The sequence below is a fragment of the Chinchilla lanigera genome, unplaced genomic scaffold (assembly GCF_000276665.1).
Source record: "Chinchilla lanigera isolate Chin_1 unplaced genomic scaffold, ChiLan1.0 scaffold00052, whole genome shotgun sequence".
Taxonomy (NCBI): Eukaryota; Metazoa; Chordata; class Mammalia; order Rodentia; family Chinchillidae; genus Chinchilla; species Chinchilla lanigera.
This window is the reverse complement of record NW_004955453.1, coordinates 4,350,587-4,369,731: the sequence shown is the minus strand read 5'-3', so window position 1 is coordinate 4,369,731 and position 19,145 is coordinate 4,350,587. Positions and strand designations below refer to the sequence as shown.

The 19,145-nt window shown below is 36.8% G+C and overlaps 2 protein-coding genes across 5 annotated transcripts in view; one reads left to right on the top strand and one right to left on the bottom strand.

Moving 5' to 3' along the window:
* Psmd1 (proteasome 26S subunit, non-ATPase 1) overlaps window positions 1-19,145 on the top strand; it is a gene marked incomplete at its 5' end in the record, with an annotated part of 83,796 nt that overhangs the window by 28,241 nt on the left and 36,410 nt on the right.
* On the bottom strand, window positions 1,925-17,454 carry Htr2b (5-hydroxytryptamine (serotonin) receptor 2B, G protein-coupled). 4 transcript variants are annotated; one of them, XM_013519961.1, is made up of 4 exons: window positions 17,255-17,454; window positions 15,696-15,942; window positions 7,128-7,328; window positions 1,925-3,083 (listed from the first exon to the last, which is right to left on the bottom strand). In XM_013519961.1, exons 1-4 carry the CDS (start codon window positions 17,357-17,359, stop codon window positions 2,191-2,193), a joined length of 1,446 nt encoding a protein of 481 aa, XP_013375415.1. In that variant the 5' UTR covers window positions 17,360-17,454; the 3' UTR covers window positions 1,925-2,190. The 4 variants fall into 4 exon arrangements, with proteins under 4 accessions (XP_013375415.1, XP_005395459.1, XP_005395457.1 ...); XM_005395402.1 differs by having other exon boundaries at window positions 17,266-17,346; XM_005395400.1 differs by having other exon boundaries at window positions 15,696-16,177; window positions 17,266-17,344.

The window sequence follows — 19,145 nt, the reverse complement described above, 5'->3', positions numbered from 1 at the left end:
ATATTTAAGCACATACACAAATTTGGAAGCAATACAGAACATGTGGAAGGATAGTTCTTCTGATCTAGATTGCTCATGAGTAGAGCTTTGGGAGTGGGATTGCCAACTATAGTATTTAGATTTCCTGAAAGAATTATGTGTGCCTTTAGATAGATAAAATACAGAATTTCAAATACTGTATTGTTATTGCAATGTCTGAAAACCTAATCTCATGTCTTATGCAAGAATATAAATCTTTACCTGTGCCAAACTCATCACACTAGATTCTGGAACCAAAATAAAGAATGATTTTTCGTGGTTTTTTTTTAAGGGAACATAAATTATTTGCCTCTTATCTGGATAACTCAACCTTAAAACTCCTGAAGCTGGGCATGGTGGCACATGCCTATAATCCCAGCACTCAGGAGGCTGAGGCAGGAGAATCACTGCAAGTTTGAAGCCAGCCTGGGCTACATAGTTCAAGACCAGCCTGGACTATATACCAAAACCTTGTCTCACAAAACGAAAAACAGAAAGAAAGAAAAAGAAAACTTAGGCTGGTACGGGAAAATACTTAAACTTTGATAATTTAGGAATTAAATTTCTAGACTATACTTTTCCTAGCAGGTGATATACAACCCATAAGTAAAAGTAACATTGGGATCTGTGTATTGGATCCATTATGTAGGGGAAGGATTTTGCTGCTGGGCCAGTATATTCCTCCTTCATTTACCCTGATACTCTCTATACCAAACACGTTCTTGAGGTAATTCTCTAAACCCAGTTGCCTAGAAAGGATCAGTGATAGAGCAAAAGGCTGAAGTATAAATATGGATCAACTTTAAATGTAAAGCTAAGGTATGGGCTGTCCTCACTGCTGACCTTCCCAACCTAAATTTATTTCCACCTCTAGGAGTAGCATTAAAAAAAAGTCAAGATTAAGGAGACATAATTGGCTACCACATACTGAGTGCCTACTATATATTCATTATGTCTTCATAAAAACTTCACAAAATGCAGATGAGAGAACTGAGGCTCAGTGCCGGGCGAGTGGCACTGTCCCATCCCTTCTATCAAGACAGTTTCCTGAGTGAAGGAGAATTACGACTATATTTAACTAAACCAGACTGTAATCCCAACGAGTGCCTGTAAGCCCAGCACTCAGGAGGCTGAGGCAGGAGGATCATTGCAAGTTCAAGGCCAGCCTGGGCTACAAAGTGAGCTCAAGGCCATGCTGAACTGCATAGCGAGACCCTGTCTCAAAAAGACAAAAAAAAAAATAGAAAGAAAGAAAAAGAAAACCGAGGCTCAGAGAAATTAAGTATCGTTTGCAAATTCATCAGCTTTCCAGTAAGTAGCACAGATTGGACTCATTTCCAGATCTAGCTGTGCAAAATAAATATTAAAAGGATGAATGAAAAATTTTGAGCCAGTTCAACTGAGTCACTGGGCAAAGACGCAGTCATGGACTGTTTATGGGATTGCTTACTGTTGAGGTTCCATGCATCTAGCATGATTATCTTATCAAAACCTTCAGGGAACATGATATGCCTATTCAAGAGCAATTTCATTTGCTTCCTTCTCTTTCTCTAGTAGAACCTTCTGCTGATTGGATGCCTGGTACCAGGCTTTTAACAAACAGTTTTATTTCTAAGATCCTAATACATGGGATATCTGGCTACTGTCCTCCTATCCCTTCTATCAAGACAGTTTCCTGAGTGAAGGAGAATTATGACTATATTTAACTAAACCAGACTGTAAGTGGCTCTCTTAACTCCCTCCAGATGTGGTCACTGTTTTGTATGTTTATTTTTAGTCCTTTTTCCTGTCACTTGTTCATGCCTTATGCTTTTACGGTCTAGAAGACAAGGCTAATGCTTGTTTATTTTATTTCATTCTTAGCACACCTTTGCATATAATTAGGAACTAAATAAATTTTATGAAATTGAGTTTTGTAAGCCTGGAATTTATTAACTTATTTCATTTGAAAACCATAATGTTTAGCCTGGATTGCTTTTGTTTGCAGCTGTACAAAATTATTTTTTCATGGAGTAATTTTGTCCAAGAAAGAAAATTGGATAACCGTAATATTTAACTCTTAGTTTGAAGAGATGATTTGACATGTGACCTAAAATTCTTCTTTACATGTTCTTGCAGTCTTGTTCATCAGCTTGTTTATCATCATGTTAGATGAAAACTGTACCAGTTGTGCTAGACATAACTGACTTGCTCTTCAGTTTTGTCACCTTCATTTTCAGTGAGGAGAAGAGTGTCTAGTGGAATGACTGATGAAGACTGAATGGTTGAGTTTCGGAGCCTCTTTGGGCTCTGGTACATGGTAGGATTAACCCCATTTCGCATTCCACGTTTTGTGAAAAATTTGGAGTTCTCTTTCATCGGATTCCGGAAGTAGACCTTACCGGAGCATTTTCTAACAGTTTTTGCTGACTTTGTAGCCTGGTAATTGCAGGTGATATATCGACCAAATGCATCCCGAAATGTCTTGTTGAAGAGAGTATAGACCAAAGGATTCACCCCAGAGGAAATGTAGCCTATCCACACAAAAATCTCCAGGAGCATTTTAAGAGTAGTCTGGTTGCAGGAGTCACACAAAGCTAAAGTAATATTTGTAATAAAAAAAGGGCACCACATAAGCAAAAAGAGGAAAAATACAATTCCAAGGACCTTTGAGGCTCTCTGCTCATTAGAAATAGTTTGGGCAGACTTTTTTCCAGTTGTGGACATCCGTCGCGTGAGGGTTTCATCACTTGAGTTGGGCAGAGTTTTGTTCTTGTGAGAACCACCCAGCATTGCCGCCTTCTCGGGTGATGAGCAGGGAGTTTCATCTCTTTGAAATACTGTGGACACATTCAGCCATGGGAGACGCTGAGGTGCCTTGTTTTTGACCAAGTAAGCTTTCTTCTGTAGAGCATGGATGGTGAGAAAGTAGGTGACAATCATGATTGCAAGAGGTGTGAAGAAGGCAGCAAGGGAGCCAAAAAGCATGAAATTGCCAAAACGCTCCTTTGTCAGTGCACAGGTGATATTGTTAGGGTTAGGCACATCAGTATCTATCCCTTTAATAGGGACTGGAATGGCAATGCCTAAGGAAAAGGAAACAGGATAAAGTGAGTCACTTTATGACCTTTACCTCTCAGATTCGGCCCTTTCAGATTTTTTCCTAGGAATTTTATGCTGGTTAGTGCATTGTAGTTCCTGGCACCTGTAATGCAGAACATTGACAGGCATTATCAGGGGGACACTTGACGAGAAGAACCTAAATCTGCTGGCTTTAAGTTGATTAGTGTGGTGATGGCGAACCTTTTAGAGCTTTCAATGATAACAGCCAGCAAGCTGCAGCCCACATGCCATAGGTTTACCACCATTATGTTAATGATTTGAGGTTTGTAATAAAAACTTCCCTACACCTATGCAGTTCGTCCATGACAGAGTAGGAAATATCTTCATTTGTTCTGTTTTGAGCTATCCCAGGTTAAGGAAAAGGAATTTGGAAAAGAAGCTGCTTTTGTCTTAATACCCAGATCTAGAGAGACCTCAGAGTACAGTCATTAAGTATCTTAATTCTCGCTTTTTTTGAGGTTATACAGTTTAAATTTTATCTTTTGATATTTGTAACTGTCTTTTAAACCTTTTAACTTTTAGTGAAAACTAAAGGGTTCTTTTTTTCATTTTCTTTTAAAAATAGTACTTACAGTTTGTAAGATTTAGAGTTCTAATATAAATGAAAGGTATAATCTGTAAATTTTTTGATACTTTAAATACCGTTAAGTAGATATTTTCTTATGGTGTTACATAGTGAAATGCATAGCTTAAGGGGCTGGGGACTTAGCTCAGCGGCACAGCGCCTGCCTGGCAAGCACAAAGTCGTGAGTTCGATTCCCAGTACCAGAAACAAAACAAAACAAAACAAACAAAAGAAATGCATAGCTTACTAGAAGAATGAATAACACAGAATTGAAGTCAATCTTTTCCCTTTAAAGCGGCAGATATATCTTAAATGTCTGAATCAACTGATCTTTTGTTTTATACTGTTTTATGAATCTAGAAACACTGTGTTATCTGCACAGCCTGGTCATGGTAGCTAAAGAGCCCTTGACAAGAACATTTCCCTCACCCGTCCTAATGGAGGCCGCTACTATGGTCACCAGCAGAAAGGAGATTCTATCTACTTATTCTGCACTAGGGGTCAGCATACTACAGCTTGAGGCTCAAATTTGGCTCATATTCTGTTTTTGTGAAAGTTTTATTCCACCTATGGCTGTTTTTGTTCTACAGAGTTGAGAATATAACTGAAACCACACAGAGCCTGCAAGCATAAAGTATTTACTTTTTTGGCCTTTGTAGAAAAAGTTTGCTGAGTCCTGCTCCAGTCATGGTTGTTATTTCTGTCCCCAAACACTTCCCTTTTGAAGTCTGATTAATGTACAGGTGCTATTCTCTTTTCCATCCTGCTCTTCTATAAGACTCTAGGACATTTCTCCGTCTCTCTCAGTGGTCTAGTCTTCCTCTCCCCTGTCGCACTGCCATCATGTCCATGACGTCATCTCATGGATGGCCCTTCTGACACCATAATTTTATGTCTCGAACTCTGTAGTTATTATATTCCTGAAACCATCTGTAAGTCTACTTATTTGATTCCATATGAAAAATCATGATCTTTCCTTTGCTAGAAAGCTTCTCTTTACTTTTGTCTTGACCTTTAGTCCATCTATCCGTCTCTATTTTCATGTTGTAATGACACCCTTTAAGGCTCACAGTGCCTTCCTATCTAGTTATTGGTCAGTACTTTTGAGTTTTCATTGGCACTTTCTATACCCTCGCCATTGTTTTTATACTTACTCTTGCCTAGGTGCCTTAGTTCATTTTATGCTGCTACCACAGAATACCACAAACCAGATAATTTATAATGAACAGAAATTTATTTGGCTCACAATTGTGAAGACTAGGAAGTCCAGCATCCAGGGACTGCATCTGGTGAGGGCCTTCTTCTGCATCATCATGTAGCAGAAGGTATCACATGGGAGAGAGCGGGAGAGGGGACCACACTCGTCCTTTATACGGATGAACATGTCCTCAATACAGCTTTAATCCATTGCTGAAGGCAGAGCCTTCCTGACCTCATCACTTACAGTTTCCCACCTCAGTACTGCTGTCACACTGAGGATTAAGCTTTAAGCATATGAGCTTTGAGGGCCACACCCAACCCATAGCACTAGGATAATCGTCAGTTTAAAAGAAGAAAGTGAACTCTCCCATACTTTGTAGAATTTTGAAACTAAACTTAATCTTTTTTTAATAAAAGATTCTAGATTGTGATTGATTTTATAAAGTATATGAGGTAAAAAGCATTGATCTTAGTCTTGGTGCCAAGAAGCTGTAAGCGTCCTTAAACCAACTATCCAAACCTGCAGGACTATCTCAGCTATGAAAGGAAGATTTCTCAGATCCCTTTCAAATCTTTAAATCTGGAGCCTTCCTTTTAGTGCTGTGTATGTTACCACTTTGTGGCAGTGTAGTTTGTTTATATATCTGCTTTCACTAAGTGCAAAGATTATTTAGTATTTGTTCATGTATTCTTAATACCTGGCACATTATAAGTACTTGATAAAATTTGATCAATTTATAAATATGTTATTTAGGCTTAGTTTAGATACTTCTAACCAACAGACTATTAAACTTCACAATTCCAAACGTTTCGATTTTTGTTAAAGATTCATTTCTCCTATTTTTCTCTGCCTGCTCCCCTCACTGCACCCTGACACACTTTGCACTCTTCGCTCTCCCTCACCGTCAGGAGCTTACCAAAATAAATGGGTCACTTAAAATGAGTAACTTCGGTTTTTTTCCTTCTACTTCAAATTTTGTTAATTATCACCCATTATCTCGCTTCCTCTTTCTCTAGTTTATCTGGGAGGGCAGGGGACTAGGTTGTTCCCCTTCATCAGTCAGCCTACGCCCCACAACTGGCCTTTTCTGTCTGCTTGCAAGTCTCTTCACTCTGAATAGATTTTTTCCTTAACTCTGCTTCCTTCCCAGGCCAGAGTAGTAGTTGCACTCCTTGCTTTTACTGCCTAACTTTTTAAAGAAGTTTGGAATACAAAGGTCAATTTCAGTGTCTTGATTTTTGCTCTTTTGCCTATGTCCTTGCTCAGATAAGTAACTTTTTTTATTTTTTTATTTTTGGCCTTTCTTTTAGCATTCCAATTCTCTTAATACTTTTCTTTGTCTTAATTTATTTTGCTAGGAAAAAGTTAATATGCTGATATGGTTGTTGTATTTGTCACAAATCTTTTTTTCTGATATTAACTTAGAGCTTTGAGCAGTGTGTGCTGTACTTCACGCCAAGATACTTTAGTACAGAAGCCGTCTTTGAGCATTAAAGACAAGCACAAGACCATAAAACAGTTTGGAAGAAATGTGATTTATTTTTCTGTAAATTATTTCTGAACATCAGTTTAACGTTCTCTTTGCATCTGTCTTAAAGCTTTTTAATATATTTAAAACATGAGAACAGATATTTATCTGCCTTTAATCTGTATATGTATTGAAATGTTGGCTTCCTAGATGAATTTATGAACTTTGATACAAAATGCTTTGTTGTTTTTTCTGTTTATCTTACTTGATTTAAAATACAGTACACAGGGCTGGGGATTTAGCTCAGCGGCAAAGTGCCTGCCTGGCAAGTGCAAGGTTGTGAGTTCAATTCCTGGTACCAGAAGAAAAACAAACAAACACAAGAAAATAAAATACAGTACATTTCATTTTTTGTTACTTTAATGTGATTGTAGAATTATTTATGCTTGCTAGACTTCAATGCTGTACTGACAGATACGAAGACTGTTTTTCATTTTAGCCTTCCTGGATACCCAGATTAAGTGGGATGATACCCATAAACACTGTGAAGTTGCTTCTTTCTGAGGACATGAACTTTGCTACTCCTTCATGGTTTTTGCTGGTAGTATGGCATAGATGAATATAATGACGTAAGCACCTTGTGTGGCTACATCAGTAGTTTGCCTTGTTTGACCTCTCAGGCAGAGTTTCCTGACCTCTTGACCTGTCATTTTCCTACCCAAAAGGAACTAAGGGCTGTGTCCTCCACACATACCTTGGCATTCTCCACATACCTATTGAAATTAACCACACCACTGTAATCTTGATGAGTGCAGTAGCTCGGGAGTTATATTGATTGGCCTGGATTGGCTTTTTGATGGCTATGTAGCGGTCCACTGAAATGGCACAGAGGTGTAAGATGGATGCAGTTGAAAAGAGAACATCAAGAAACAACCAGGCAGGACACAGAACAAGTGGGAGGGGCCACATAGCCTCTGAAAGAAAAAAACCAGAAACATTTTCTCTTGCAGAATGGCAACCTTCAGTTTATAGTTTAACTTCAGTTTTATGCTTAACTTTAGATCTTGGAAACAGTAGTACCAAATACAATATTTTTATAGATCACACCTTTTAAATACATGTTCCACATTGAATAATAATTACAATACTTTTCCTAAGTCAGCAGCAGTTTAGCTTTTTTTTTTTTTTTTTTTTTTTTTGAGTCGAGGTCTCACTGTTTAGTTCAAGCTGGCCTTGAACTCACTGTGAAGCCCAGAGTGGCACTGAACTCATAGTGATCCTCCTGCCTCAGCCTCCTAAGTGCTGGGGTTATAGGTGTGTGCCACCATGCCTGGGTCAGGTTAGCATTTTTAACATTATTTCGCAATGTTCTGGAAGATTTTCTGGGAAAGGTCATGTCTTAGTCTTAGAATCTCGACACACCAGCCCGGTTGGTGTAGAATAGGTCTCAGAATTCGTCAGAGTAGAACTTTTGGGAGGGCTTTCAGACAAGATTGGGCGCGTTCAGGATGGTATGGGCATAGACTGGAGAGGTCTTTCAAAAGAAATAAAATGTAGCAGAGAAACCCCTGTGTAGAGAGAATCTAAGCAATTAATTTTCTCCTTCTTAAGCTTAGCATTCATGTTTTCTTTCAGTGGTAGAAAATGACTTTGGACAAAGGCAGCAATACATTCTTTGCCCTAAGTTTAAAGCAAACTGATAGACTGAGTAGAGTGAGAAGAATCACCTACAACTAAGAATTTTGCAGTAGAAGCGCGAGGCTATATTCCAACTGACCTGAAGTTCTAGATTTAGGGCTCCAAGCAGAGAGACAGAACAGTCCTCAAGTTTTTTGCTGTTGTTTTTTTGGGGGTGGGGGTGGGGGTGGGGGGCTCAGGGCCTCACGCATACCAGAAGAGTACTCTGCAACTGAGCAGTACCCCAGCCCATGTCAAGTTGTGAGTTGTAATCAGATATACTGATCACAGTGAATGATGAAAAGGTGACTAATGAGTGTGGTGTATCTTTAAGTGCTTGTTCTCTCTGTATCATCGTTTAAAACGGATTGCTAATAATTTAAATGCACCTCTTCTAAAAGTTAAAGTCTGGAAAATTCTAGTCATAAATCTTGCAGCCGTGAACAGGAAGCCTCAAGAGAAGTCTTGTGTAAAAGCGCAGGTCTTTGGAATTTGACTCTCTGACCCACACACTTCTAACTGAGCTGAAGGAAAGCCTTTTAGTGCTGGGTAAGTCTGTGAAACTTGTTAGCCTCTCACTTTCCAACACAGAAAATATATTGATAAACTCCACTTTTAGAGCAGAAAGTGGGAATTACAGTTATGCGTGGCTGGGAGAAGGATTGTAACATGCCGTTTCATGAAGTACTAGTGAATAATGTTTTTGTGAAACTGACATTAAGTAACTGATAACGGTATTAAATAAATAGAAATCTTTCATAAAAAGGAAAAAAGGTGGAGCTGGTAGTAAAGAAGTGTTCTGATAGGCCAGGATATTTATATCTTAGTGGTAGAGCACTTGCCAGTTATGCTCAGGGCCATAGTTCAGTCTCCAGCACTGCACAGAAGGCTTCTGTAATTGTCTAATAGATCCAGGAAATCTAAGAATTGTAGAAATTAAAAATATCTCTAAACATTCTTACTTAATAAAAGCGACTTCTTCCAGTTCAGGTGCTTCCACTCTAAAATTGTTTTTCGTTTAGTAACTTAGTAGGCTCAAGATCAGAAATACCTGAATAAAGATTAAGTTAGTGTGGTAAAGTAGTTTGGCTATCCCAGAACATTTGTTATTTGATTTGGAATTTTAGTTTGCTTTACAAATTTATGATTACATTTATCTGTTACAATGTAGTATGTGCAACTTATTTCCAAAAAACGGCTTGGACGTTATTTAAAATTTAAAATAACCAAGTGATGCAGTTACAGGTTTAAGATTTTGTTTGATTGTTTTATGTTTTTGAGACAGGGTCTTGCTATGTAGTTCAGGCTGCCTTGAACTTCTTATGTAGTCCAGGCTAGTCTCAAATTTATGGTGAGCCTCCTGCCTCAGCCTCTCGAGTGCTGGGATTATAAGCATGTGCCACCATACCTGGTCAGGTTTAAATTTAAAAAAGAGCAATACATTTAAGAGTAAGTCTAAGGGAAATAAGTTATCAGATACATAGACTAAATTATTCCTTCTATCCTGGAGCTCTAAATTTGACTCTCATAAAAACTAAGACAAAGAAGAAAACGTTTATGTTATATAATATTTTTGTCTCCTAGTAAGAAAGCATATAAATTTCTCTGAAAAACAAATCCTATTTTCTACCTGCTTCCTGCCCTTGCTTCCAAATTAAACTCAACAGAATTAATTTCAATGAGGTTTAAATAGTGACATTTAGAGAGAGAGAGAAATAGTGGGCTGGGGATATAGCTCAGTGGTACAAGCACCTGCCTGGCAAGCTCAAGATCCTGAGTTCAATTCTCAGTACAAAAAAAGAGAGAGAGAGAAAAGAATGGCATTTTTGTGCATACCTGAAATAACTATAGGATGAGGAATGAGGGCAAATATTAAAAGAGCAAAACAAGTTCTACATGGGTCTTGATCATAGACAGTGAAGTATTTAACTAAATAGCATCAGTAGCACAAATATTTTGTTGTTTAAAGTGAAAACAGTATGCTTTAAATACCATCGTGCATAGAGAGTGGTAGAATTATCACTCAGAGGCTCAGCAACTTCACAGGCATTGGTCTACAATGGACAGTCATCTCTAGGGTTCAGACAATTATTGGTTGGGATCACAGTATTCTGTACCACTTAATGTGAAGTATAAATTTAACTGAAAAAAAGACAAAATTCTGCCTTTTCCCTAGGTGGAGAAATTATTTAACCCCTTGTTAGATGGAGTTGAGAGATAAATGTTGGCTCTGTATGCCAGATGCAACAGTTTGGCTTGATGGGATTGCTCATTTGTGTTTCAGAAAGCAGAGTAGTAGAGAAAACAGCAGTTCAGAGTCAGAATTTTAGAGTCAGCCTGGCGTGGTGGCGCACGCCTGTAATCCCAGCACTCAGGAGGCTGAGGCAGGAGGATCGTTGCGAGTTCAAGACCAGCCTGGGCTACAAAGTGAGCTCAAGGCCAGCCTGAACTGCATAGCGAGACCCTGTCTCAAAAAGACAAAAGAAAAAGAATTGTAGAGTCAGTTCTCCTGGGTTCAGAAATTCTAATGCCTCCTTTGTACCTCTGCCACTTTCTTTGTGATCCTGGACAAATTTGTTGTCCTTTTATTTCTTTGTCCTCTATAAAATGGGGATAACCAGTCCTGTTGTATGGATTGCTTTATAGGGTTACAGATTTAGTATAGAATGCGCGTGAAGCATTTAGAACAGTGTGTAGCATCAAGAAGGCACTCAATAAAATGTTAGTTGTTGTCACTGTTATTTAACAGAACCTAGCCATCTAACCCAAACGTGCGAAAACAAACTCAGAAACAAGCCACATCCTCAGTTTAAAATGTTTGTCTTTCTGCCACAAGTGTGCAGTACATCTGATTGAACTTAAAGCTGTACCGGTGGGAGGCATGGAGAAGAGAAGGAGAGAGGGTATGTTTAATGCTTTAATTTGAAATTAAATTTGTCATGAAACTGTCCTTGACTAAAGTTGAATTTTAACTGCTATTTATTACAGCACAGAAACATAAATAACCTATATGTACTATAATTGGGCCATGCCTGGAGGCCAGGCCATGGGGGAGGTTATGTTATTGTTGCTGTCTTGGTTTAGTCTAAAAACCTTTTAGTTTGGAATGCCACATTATATCATTAGAAAATGATTAGCATCAGTCTCTAAATCTGGGGCATAAACTGTCCCCATCTTTTCTTTTTTTCCTGTGGTGCTAGTGGAAACTGAACCCAGGGTTTCACATAAGCACTCTACCATGGAGCTACGTTCTCAGTGCGCCCTCCTTTCCATTTTGAGATAGAGCCTCGCTGAGTTGCCCAGGTTGGCCTCAAACTCGTGGTCCCGTCACCTCAGCTTCCGGAGTAGCTGGCCTTACAGGGGCACCACCATGCTGGTTTAACACTTTTAAAAGTCAATTCCAAGAGACTTGTGCCTATAGAATTTACAGAGGTGTATAATACATGAAGTTGGAGAAGGACAAATCTGAAATCACCTTTGTGTTAAAAAATAACAGTTTTCAAATAGAGAGAGAGAGAGAGAGTGTGTGTGTGTGTGTGTGTGTGTATTACGGGGGATTGAATTCAATTCAGGGCCTTTGCACGGAGCTGTATGCCTCTGGCCATTTTTTTACTTTTTATTTTGAGACAGAGTCTTGCACAGTCACTAAATTGTGCATGTTTTTTTTTAATCTCAGAAATTCTAATGCTTCTTTATCTTCCAGAAAAGAAAGACATAGTTCAGTATTTAAATTATTTTTATAAAGCTTCTGTTTTGTTTCATTACTGTTTTTCTGCTATACTTATAAAATATCCTGGGGTTAGATGTGTAACATGATAATATCTGAAGTAATCTAATATTTATGAAAATATTTGGTTGACTTTTAAATTTCCACTTTCCAAAAAAAGAATTGCTTCCCCCGCCTCTTTCAGAATCGAGGAGAGTAGCATTTCATTGTATAGCTGACTTTTTCACTTACTTGCGATACTTCTATTTTGTCTTTGGTTAGACTCACATCGCAGCTAAATTACATGTTTAATTTGCATGCTGCACCAGTGCCTGCCAGTTAATGCATGTAACATGGTGGGCCTTACTTTACAATTTCATCCACAGTATAAGAGGAAGTGTAGCATTTTACAAACAAGTTGGTAGAACTCTGAGATATTCAATGATTTGCCTCATCCAGCACAGAACCAGGCGTCAAATTCTGGCATGTCTCACTTCAAAAACCTCTTTTAGCCATTTTATACACTTCAACTGTTCCACAGATACCGTTTCAACTGACAGATCCCAAACATGGATTAAGTTATAAATAAGTAATGGGTGATCAAATGCCATATATTTCCCCTTCACATTTTTAATCATTTGATGAGAGAAGGAAAAGTCTCGAGTGTTTCAGAGTTCTTGGGCAGCAAGGTTGTTGTTACCTAGTTTTTTGTTTTGGTGGTACTGGGGATTGAATCCAGAGCCTTCACAGCTACATCCCCAGCCCTCTTTTTATTTTTTGCTTTGACACAAGGTGTTGCTGAGTCATTAAATTTCCCAGGCTAGGCTGCAATTTGCAATCCTCCTGCCTCAACCTGCCAGAGTGCTGTGAGTACAAGCATACACCACCATGTCAAACTTGAGAAGTTCTTAAGTGTACATCCTTTTTTATATCAACATAAGGTGTTGTATTTTTTCCTGTGCAAGTATTTCTAATGCACACGTTTTCAGGCTTTACGTTGTAAGCTACTGAGTTGTGTTCATGGCTTAAAGAAATTATGGACAAGACAGTAAAAAACTAGAACTATAAAGATTGAGTCCCGTGCTCCCAGATAGGAAGAAGTGACAGAAAGCTGGCCTACTGTGGCACAAGTAGAGTGCCAGAGTAGTCATGAGGTTGGTAAAACAGAAACTCAAACAGTATGTAACTAAATACTACACAAATCAGTGGTTGACTAAAATATCCCTTAGTACAAGGGGTACTCTTTAATTTTGCTGCTCTTTTTTAAACTTACCATTTTATTAGAATACTAGCTGGCATACAGCCTCTGTAGTTCTTTCATTGCATTTCCCCTGAAATGGTAAATGCTTCCCCTGAATGGTAAACTTGTGCAGCTATAGAACTAAGGACACCTCTTTGTGGACTTCAGAAGTTCTGAAACTGAGCCCCATAATTAGAGAAAAAAACAAACTGTGTTTCTGCCTTTTAAAGTTATCAGTTCTTCTAAATGCATTACTTGAGAAAGTCTTCACATTTTTATTGTGTAAAAGGCTACATAAAGATCTTACTATGTGACGTCTCTTCCCAATTTGTAATATATGAGTTCCCAATTTATAAATTCATCCTGTGAAGCTTGTGGACGATAGGATGCATCTCCTCATACCTTTCTTACAGAAATAGAATTGTATATTAAATCATGAATTCATGCGGTAATGTTTTTAAATCAGAAATTGAGTTCCTGAGTTAGTCTGTTTTTTTAAAATGTACTAACCCAGTTATTAGCATAGTTAACTGATAATAAAGGTGAGGCTGTGGTTTTGTTTTTAATAAAAACATTTGAAAGAATAAAATACTGTTAAATATAATTATTAAAGTAAATATGAAAATGATTCTACATATTTAATGCTAAAATGTTTGTTTTCCACTAACTTTTATTACCAAGAATGTCTTAGGCACTAAAATTTTATATATAAATTAAAGTTCTCAGTTGCTGGAGTACATAGTATTTTCCTATAGAATATATGGAATTAGTTACCTTTATTATGTGTTTTTGTATCATTTGAGAAATCTTAAATGATACAAAAACACTTAAGATTCCTTAACTATTTAGCTGATAATTTAAGTACCTATGACAGTATTTTACATATAGTAGAGTTTGTTATTTATAGACTCAAGGATTTTTACAGTTTTAAAATTCACTTTCATATAACTTATTCAGTTATTTATTCACCATAACATATATTAACTAAAGTTTGTGGTAGTATGAGATTAGCATTTTGACATTTTCTGTAAGTCTAGTGAAGCTCTGTAGAGTATGATTTAATACTTTGAGCCGCTTTTTTTTGTGTGTGGTCTTTTTTGAGACAGGGTCTTACTATGCAGTTCAGGCTGGCTTTGGGCTCACTTTGTAGCCCAGGTTGGTCTCAAACTTGCAACAATCTTCCTGCCTCAGCCTCCTGAGTGGTGGGATTACAGGTGTGCACCACCACGCCTGGCTTGAACCACTATTATGAAGATAGAAATGAGAACTTGAATCTTACGCCGTACAATCTTTACCAAATATATATACGTATGTATATGTGTATATATATTTCTATATAAACTTTGTTTTTAACGTTTTCTTATGTTCTCTGTTAGGGTAAGATGTCTTCATTTTCTGTGGCTCTGTATAGCATTAGATTATTCAAAAGATAATGTATAACAGGAAGGAGTATTGGTTGAATGATTAGAGAATCTGGTGAAAGCAGTAGGACCTCATTTATTATTGCTTGTCCTGACACAGAATTTTCATGCTTAATTGGGTAATGTTGATTTGTAGTGAAAAGTTTAAACCTATCACCACACGTTATATTTGGGAGAACAAGTAGTTTCAGGTACCTTTCTGTTGTTGTTCATGAAAAGAGCTGAATAGCAGTTTGTCTTTGCCTTCTAATTTAATAAGTTTGTGCATTCTAATTTAATTAACTTTACTTTAAAATATTTATCCTCACCATATAAGTAAATATAATTCCTTACAAGCCATACCTACTACAAATAGTCATTTGTCTTAAGCAGTTAAAGAATGGAATATCAATTTATACCAAAAATTGACTAAATTAAATCTCATTTTAATGCCAACTCTGAGGTAGGAGTCCTCATAATTTATCAGTAGAATTATTAGTGTTTACCCAGATCTTATAACTAAAAATGATATGCATAAATCAGAAACTGCTTTTATCTATTTTAACATTATCTTTTTATTACAGCTGATTTCAATATCAAAGTACATTTTTTATGATCATAACTCAGGTTTGGTCCATCTATTTTATTGGCTTTAAGGTTTGTCAAGAACACAGACAGTTGGATATCATAAAAAGTTAAACAGATGGATCATGTCTTGGGATACTCTGAGCCAGACCATTCTCTTTAGCAATGAAAGATCATTTTTTCTTAATATGACACATATGTAGGAATTGTGTTCAGTTCAAAGTGTAACAAGAATTTTTAAAACAATTCCAAATTTAAATTGGGGCTTAGCACTTTATGTTGAGATTCATTGATTGTTTAATTATTCAAAGAGCTTATCATATTAATAACTAGCCCAGCACATACTTGTCCCCTAAGTTTTTAAATTACAGCTTCATTAAGGGAAATATGATAGAAAAGTTAAGGTGTAGGTCTAATAATTATACTTTCTAGGTAATGTATATAGAATCTTTGAATATTACTAACTTGAATGACTTTCAAAATAATTTTTTTGGATGCCTAAAGAGGGAGTAAGATTGTTTCCAGGAAATTATTTTTTGTTCTTTTAAATTGATTATTGACCATAAAAATTTATGAGAAGTGTGAGGCTGTTACCCGCTTTGTGGCTCAAGTTTAAGTAATTCAAGTCCATTTTTTATTTCAAGGAAAATAAAGGTTAAATAACTGTCCAGTTCTGTAATAGTATATGATACAGTTCTATGGCACAATGGCAGGAACAAAACGAAATACTCACCAAACATTATTGTCAAGAGTGCAATTGGCATCACAAACAATCCAACCAGCAAATCAGCCACCGCCAAGGACATAAGAAAGTAATTGGTAGCGTACTGCAGCTTTTTCTCCAGTGAAACAGCCAGAATAACAAGGATGTTTCCACCAATGGTTGGTATTATCACCATGAGTATCAGAAGAGCTGCCCAGTGCGGCTTATTTCCCTGTTCCTCAACAGTCTGTTTCATTTCCTCTGGTATTGATCCTTTCTGAAATCCAGACCAGTTAGAAGAGATTAAGCCATGAAGTGTACTCTGCAAAACATGCTTGGGAATTTTGCTGTGTTCAGACATCCTATAAGAGAAAGCCATTCGCCGTTTTTCTGTGATTCAGTCCAGTTCCAGTTTTCTGTGATTCAGTCCATGGTCAGTAGCTAAGCTGGTCGTCTCTTTTTTTAAGGAATTGTACCCAGGTCAGACACTCAAAGCCAAAGTTGACTCCTTCCTTTAAAAACAAAAATTTCATGGTCTCTAAAATGGTAGTGTACATACATTTGTCCATATTACTAGGTAAGACTTTTAAGTTTTAGTATTTTCTAGATTTGGGAAGGCTCAGTGAAAGAAACCAATAGCTAGGGAAAAAATCAACTATTGGCTTGTCTCTGTCTGTCTCTGTCTCACTCACTCACTCACTGTAGTTGTGAAGTTGTATTTGAGCTTGACTGCCAGAGTTCCCCTAGATACAGATAATGTAGATTGAATTGCTTATTTCCAAAAAGCAGTGGAAGAGTGAAAACACTTAAATTTAATAAGCAGTTCCTCCCTTCTCTGTAGGTCTGTTGTGCATTTGATAATACAGCCAATCCCCACACCAAAAAAAAATATATTCTTGATTTGCCTGTAAATATTAATGGTAGAGATACATTCATTTTTCATCGGTTATTATGAAAACTGTTTCCTGACCTTTGACTGGTTTTTTTTTTAACCTTTATTGTAGAAAATATACAGAATAGAAAAAGAAAAGCACTAAAATAGTTTGATACACTCTAGTCACCCACCTAGGAAGTCTCCTTAAGGTCAAAATAAATTATTTACTAGCTAGGAACACTTACATGTAATTGATTTGTCTGATTAGGTTTTCTTCTTGCCAATTTAAATGCCATTTTTATCAACATGTTTTGTAATTTCTTTAGTTTGAGAGAAAAAAATAGCTACTAGTAGTATCCAAGTAGTTGTTTTTAGTAATTTTATCTTTCATAGCATGTTCTGTCAACAAGGATTTTTTTAAACTCAATCACTAAATCTGCCAAACTTGAACCGGTTCTTTTTCATTTGTTTGTTTAAGTACTAATTTTGTCCCTTAACTTTCCACATCTCCCTTGAGAAAGAAAAGAAGCTAACAGGAAGATTAAACCATTTGTTTTAATTGTACAAGTCCCATGTTAAAAATCTCTCCTTAACATTAATAAATTTTTTGTTTTAAGCCACTGCATAGAAATAAAAGATTATGGAAGCAGTTTTCTCAAGATTGAAAACCAAAACACCACCACCAACAAACCCTTTAGAATAGGTCCCTACTTACCCGTTTCTTACCTCTCATTTGCTTGTGACCTGGCAGAGCATGTCGTTGTCGTATCTGTTCAGTGTACTCGCTTGCTTGCGGCTGTGGCTGAAGTCCTCCTCCCATTGACTCACTTGGAGCCTCCAGCACGGCACTTGCAAACAGTGAAACAACGTGCCGTGTAGCTGTAAGCTTGCCAGCGAGGTTATTTCCTCTTTGATACATTCATTTTTAGAGTGCAGCAGCATTTGTTGTAATTCATAAAACTACCACTTACGTGATTCGGACTATTCACGACCCTTACTCAATTTATACTCTTAAGAACTCCCTTTGACATTTGAGAGGACTTTAGTAACATCTTTTAAGTTAAGATAATTTTGTTTGGGAGTAATCTGGACTGTTTTTCCTATTTGGAAAAAAAAAAAAAAGATATTATCTAGAGATTCTAAAGTTTTTATCCTATGAAGATTCCATGCTGTTAGCTCTGTAGAAATTTCCACAGTTCTAATTCCTAGCAGTGAAACAAGGTACTTATCCAACTTGTATGCCTTTGCTGTGGAACACAATTAATTTGCTCTGGCTGCAACCTTATATAGAAGAGCACAGGAAGGTCTGAAGTCAACGTGTGTACCTATGTTTTAGCAGCTTTGTCACGGCCCGTTTTTAAGCAGCCTCTGGACTTGGGAGTTGATTCATGGGCAACTTCTTCCCCCACAGATTTTACATTTAGGGAAAGTATATACTGCATAAGTAATAAAAATAAATTTTTGCCTTATTTCAGAAAATTGGTGTATAAATCTTAGTAGTTATGCTGCTTTCTCTGAACTGTGGGACTAGTTTACTATTAGTACTCTTAACATTCTTGATGTTCCCTTTTTTAAAAGATTATCATACATCACTGAAATTTTACTTAACTATTTCTAGGTCAAGGGTGCTGTTTATGCCCGTTTTTTGTTATTGGACATTTATATCCCTTAGCTTGTGTTGAAAGTTACTGGAAAATTGTTTATTTCTGTTCTTCTGAGAATGTCAAGGTTTTTTTCAGTATTTGCTGCTTTTTTAAAACTCAGAATTCAACATTTTAGAAGTAGTTGCTCAGAATTATAGATGAAAAAAATGAACATAATACTTAAGAGCAAGTAGATGGATTTTTATGTGACAGAATTTCTATTCAATAGTATAAAAATGTTAAGCATTGCTTTATTCTGAATCACAATTTCACGTCCTTTTCAGGTAGGGGTTATTTTAAAAAATGTCAGATTGAAAACAGCAGCACAATTATATCCAATGAAAAGACTTACATGACATAAACTTCCATTATTTGTGTTTATAGATAAAAAATTTTTTAAATACTCATTGAATAAAAACCACACATGGTGGCACACGCCTGTAATCTTAGCACTTAGAGGAGGCTGGGGCAGGAGGATCACAAGTTTGAGGTCAGCCTGGGCTACATAATGAGTTGAAGGCCAGGATAGACTACATAGTGAGAACCTGTTTCCAAAGATAGATAGATAGACAGACAGACAGACAGACAGACAGATATTCATTGAGTATTTTCTAAATACCAACCATTATTATTATTATTATTTGCTTGTATTAATCCTTTCATTTACATTCATTCATTTTCTTTCATTCAACTCTTAAGTGGCTAAAGTTGCTACTTTTAAAATTTTTCATTTTGTACTTTTAATCATTTAATGTGTAAGGAATGTAACAAGTGGAACAGCTACTTACTTGGCAATATCAAGTAATTGAGAGCATAGCTGGAAATCAAAAAGAATAGAAACAGGGTCGGGAATATACCTCAGAGGCACAGCACCTGCCTGGCAAGCACAAGGTGCTGAGTTCAATTCCTGGTACCGAAAGAAAGAAAGAATGGAAGTGAATTAGTAAGTTATATAATTATATA

Bases quoted from the DNA above. Each gene is read 5' to 3' on its own strand.
- Htr2b (XM_013519961.1), bottom strand. From the start codon at position 17,359: ATGGGAGGAGGACTTCAGCCACAGCCGCAAGCAAGCGAGTACACTGAA. The intron at 15,943-17,254 runs GTAAGTAGGGAC...TCTGGATTTCAG, and splicing joins AAATGAGAGGTAAGAAACGG to AAAGGATCAATACCAGAGGA. The intron at 7,329-15,695 runs GTGAGTATTTCG...TTTTTCTTTCAG, and splicing joins ACTCTTGACAATAATGTTTG to AGGCTATGTGGCCCCTCCCA.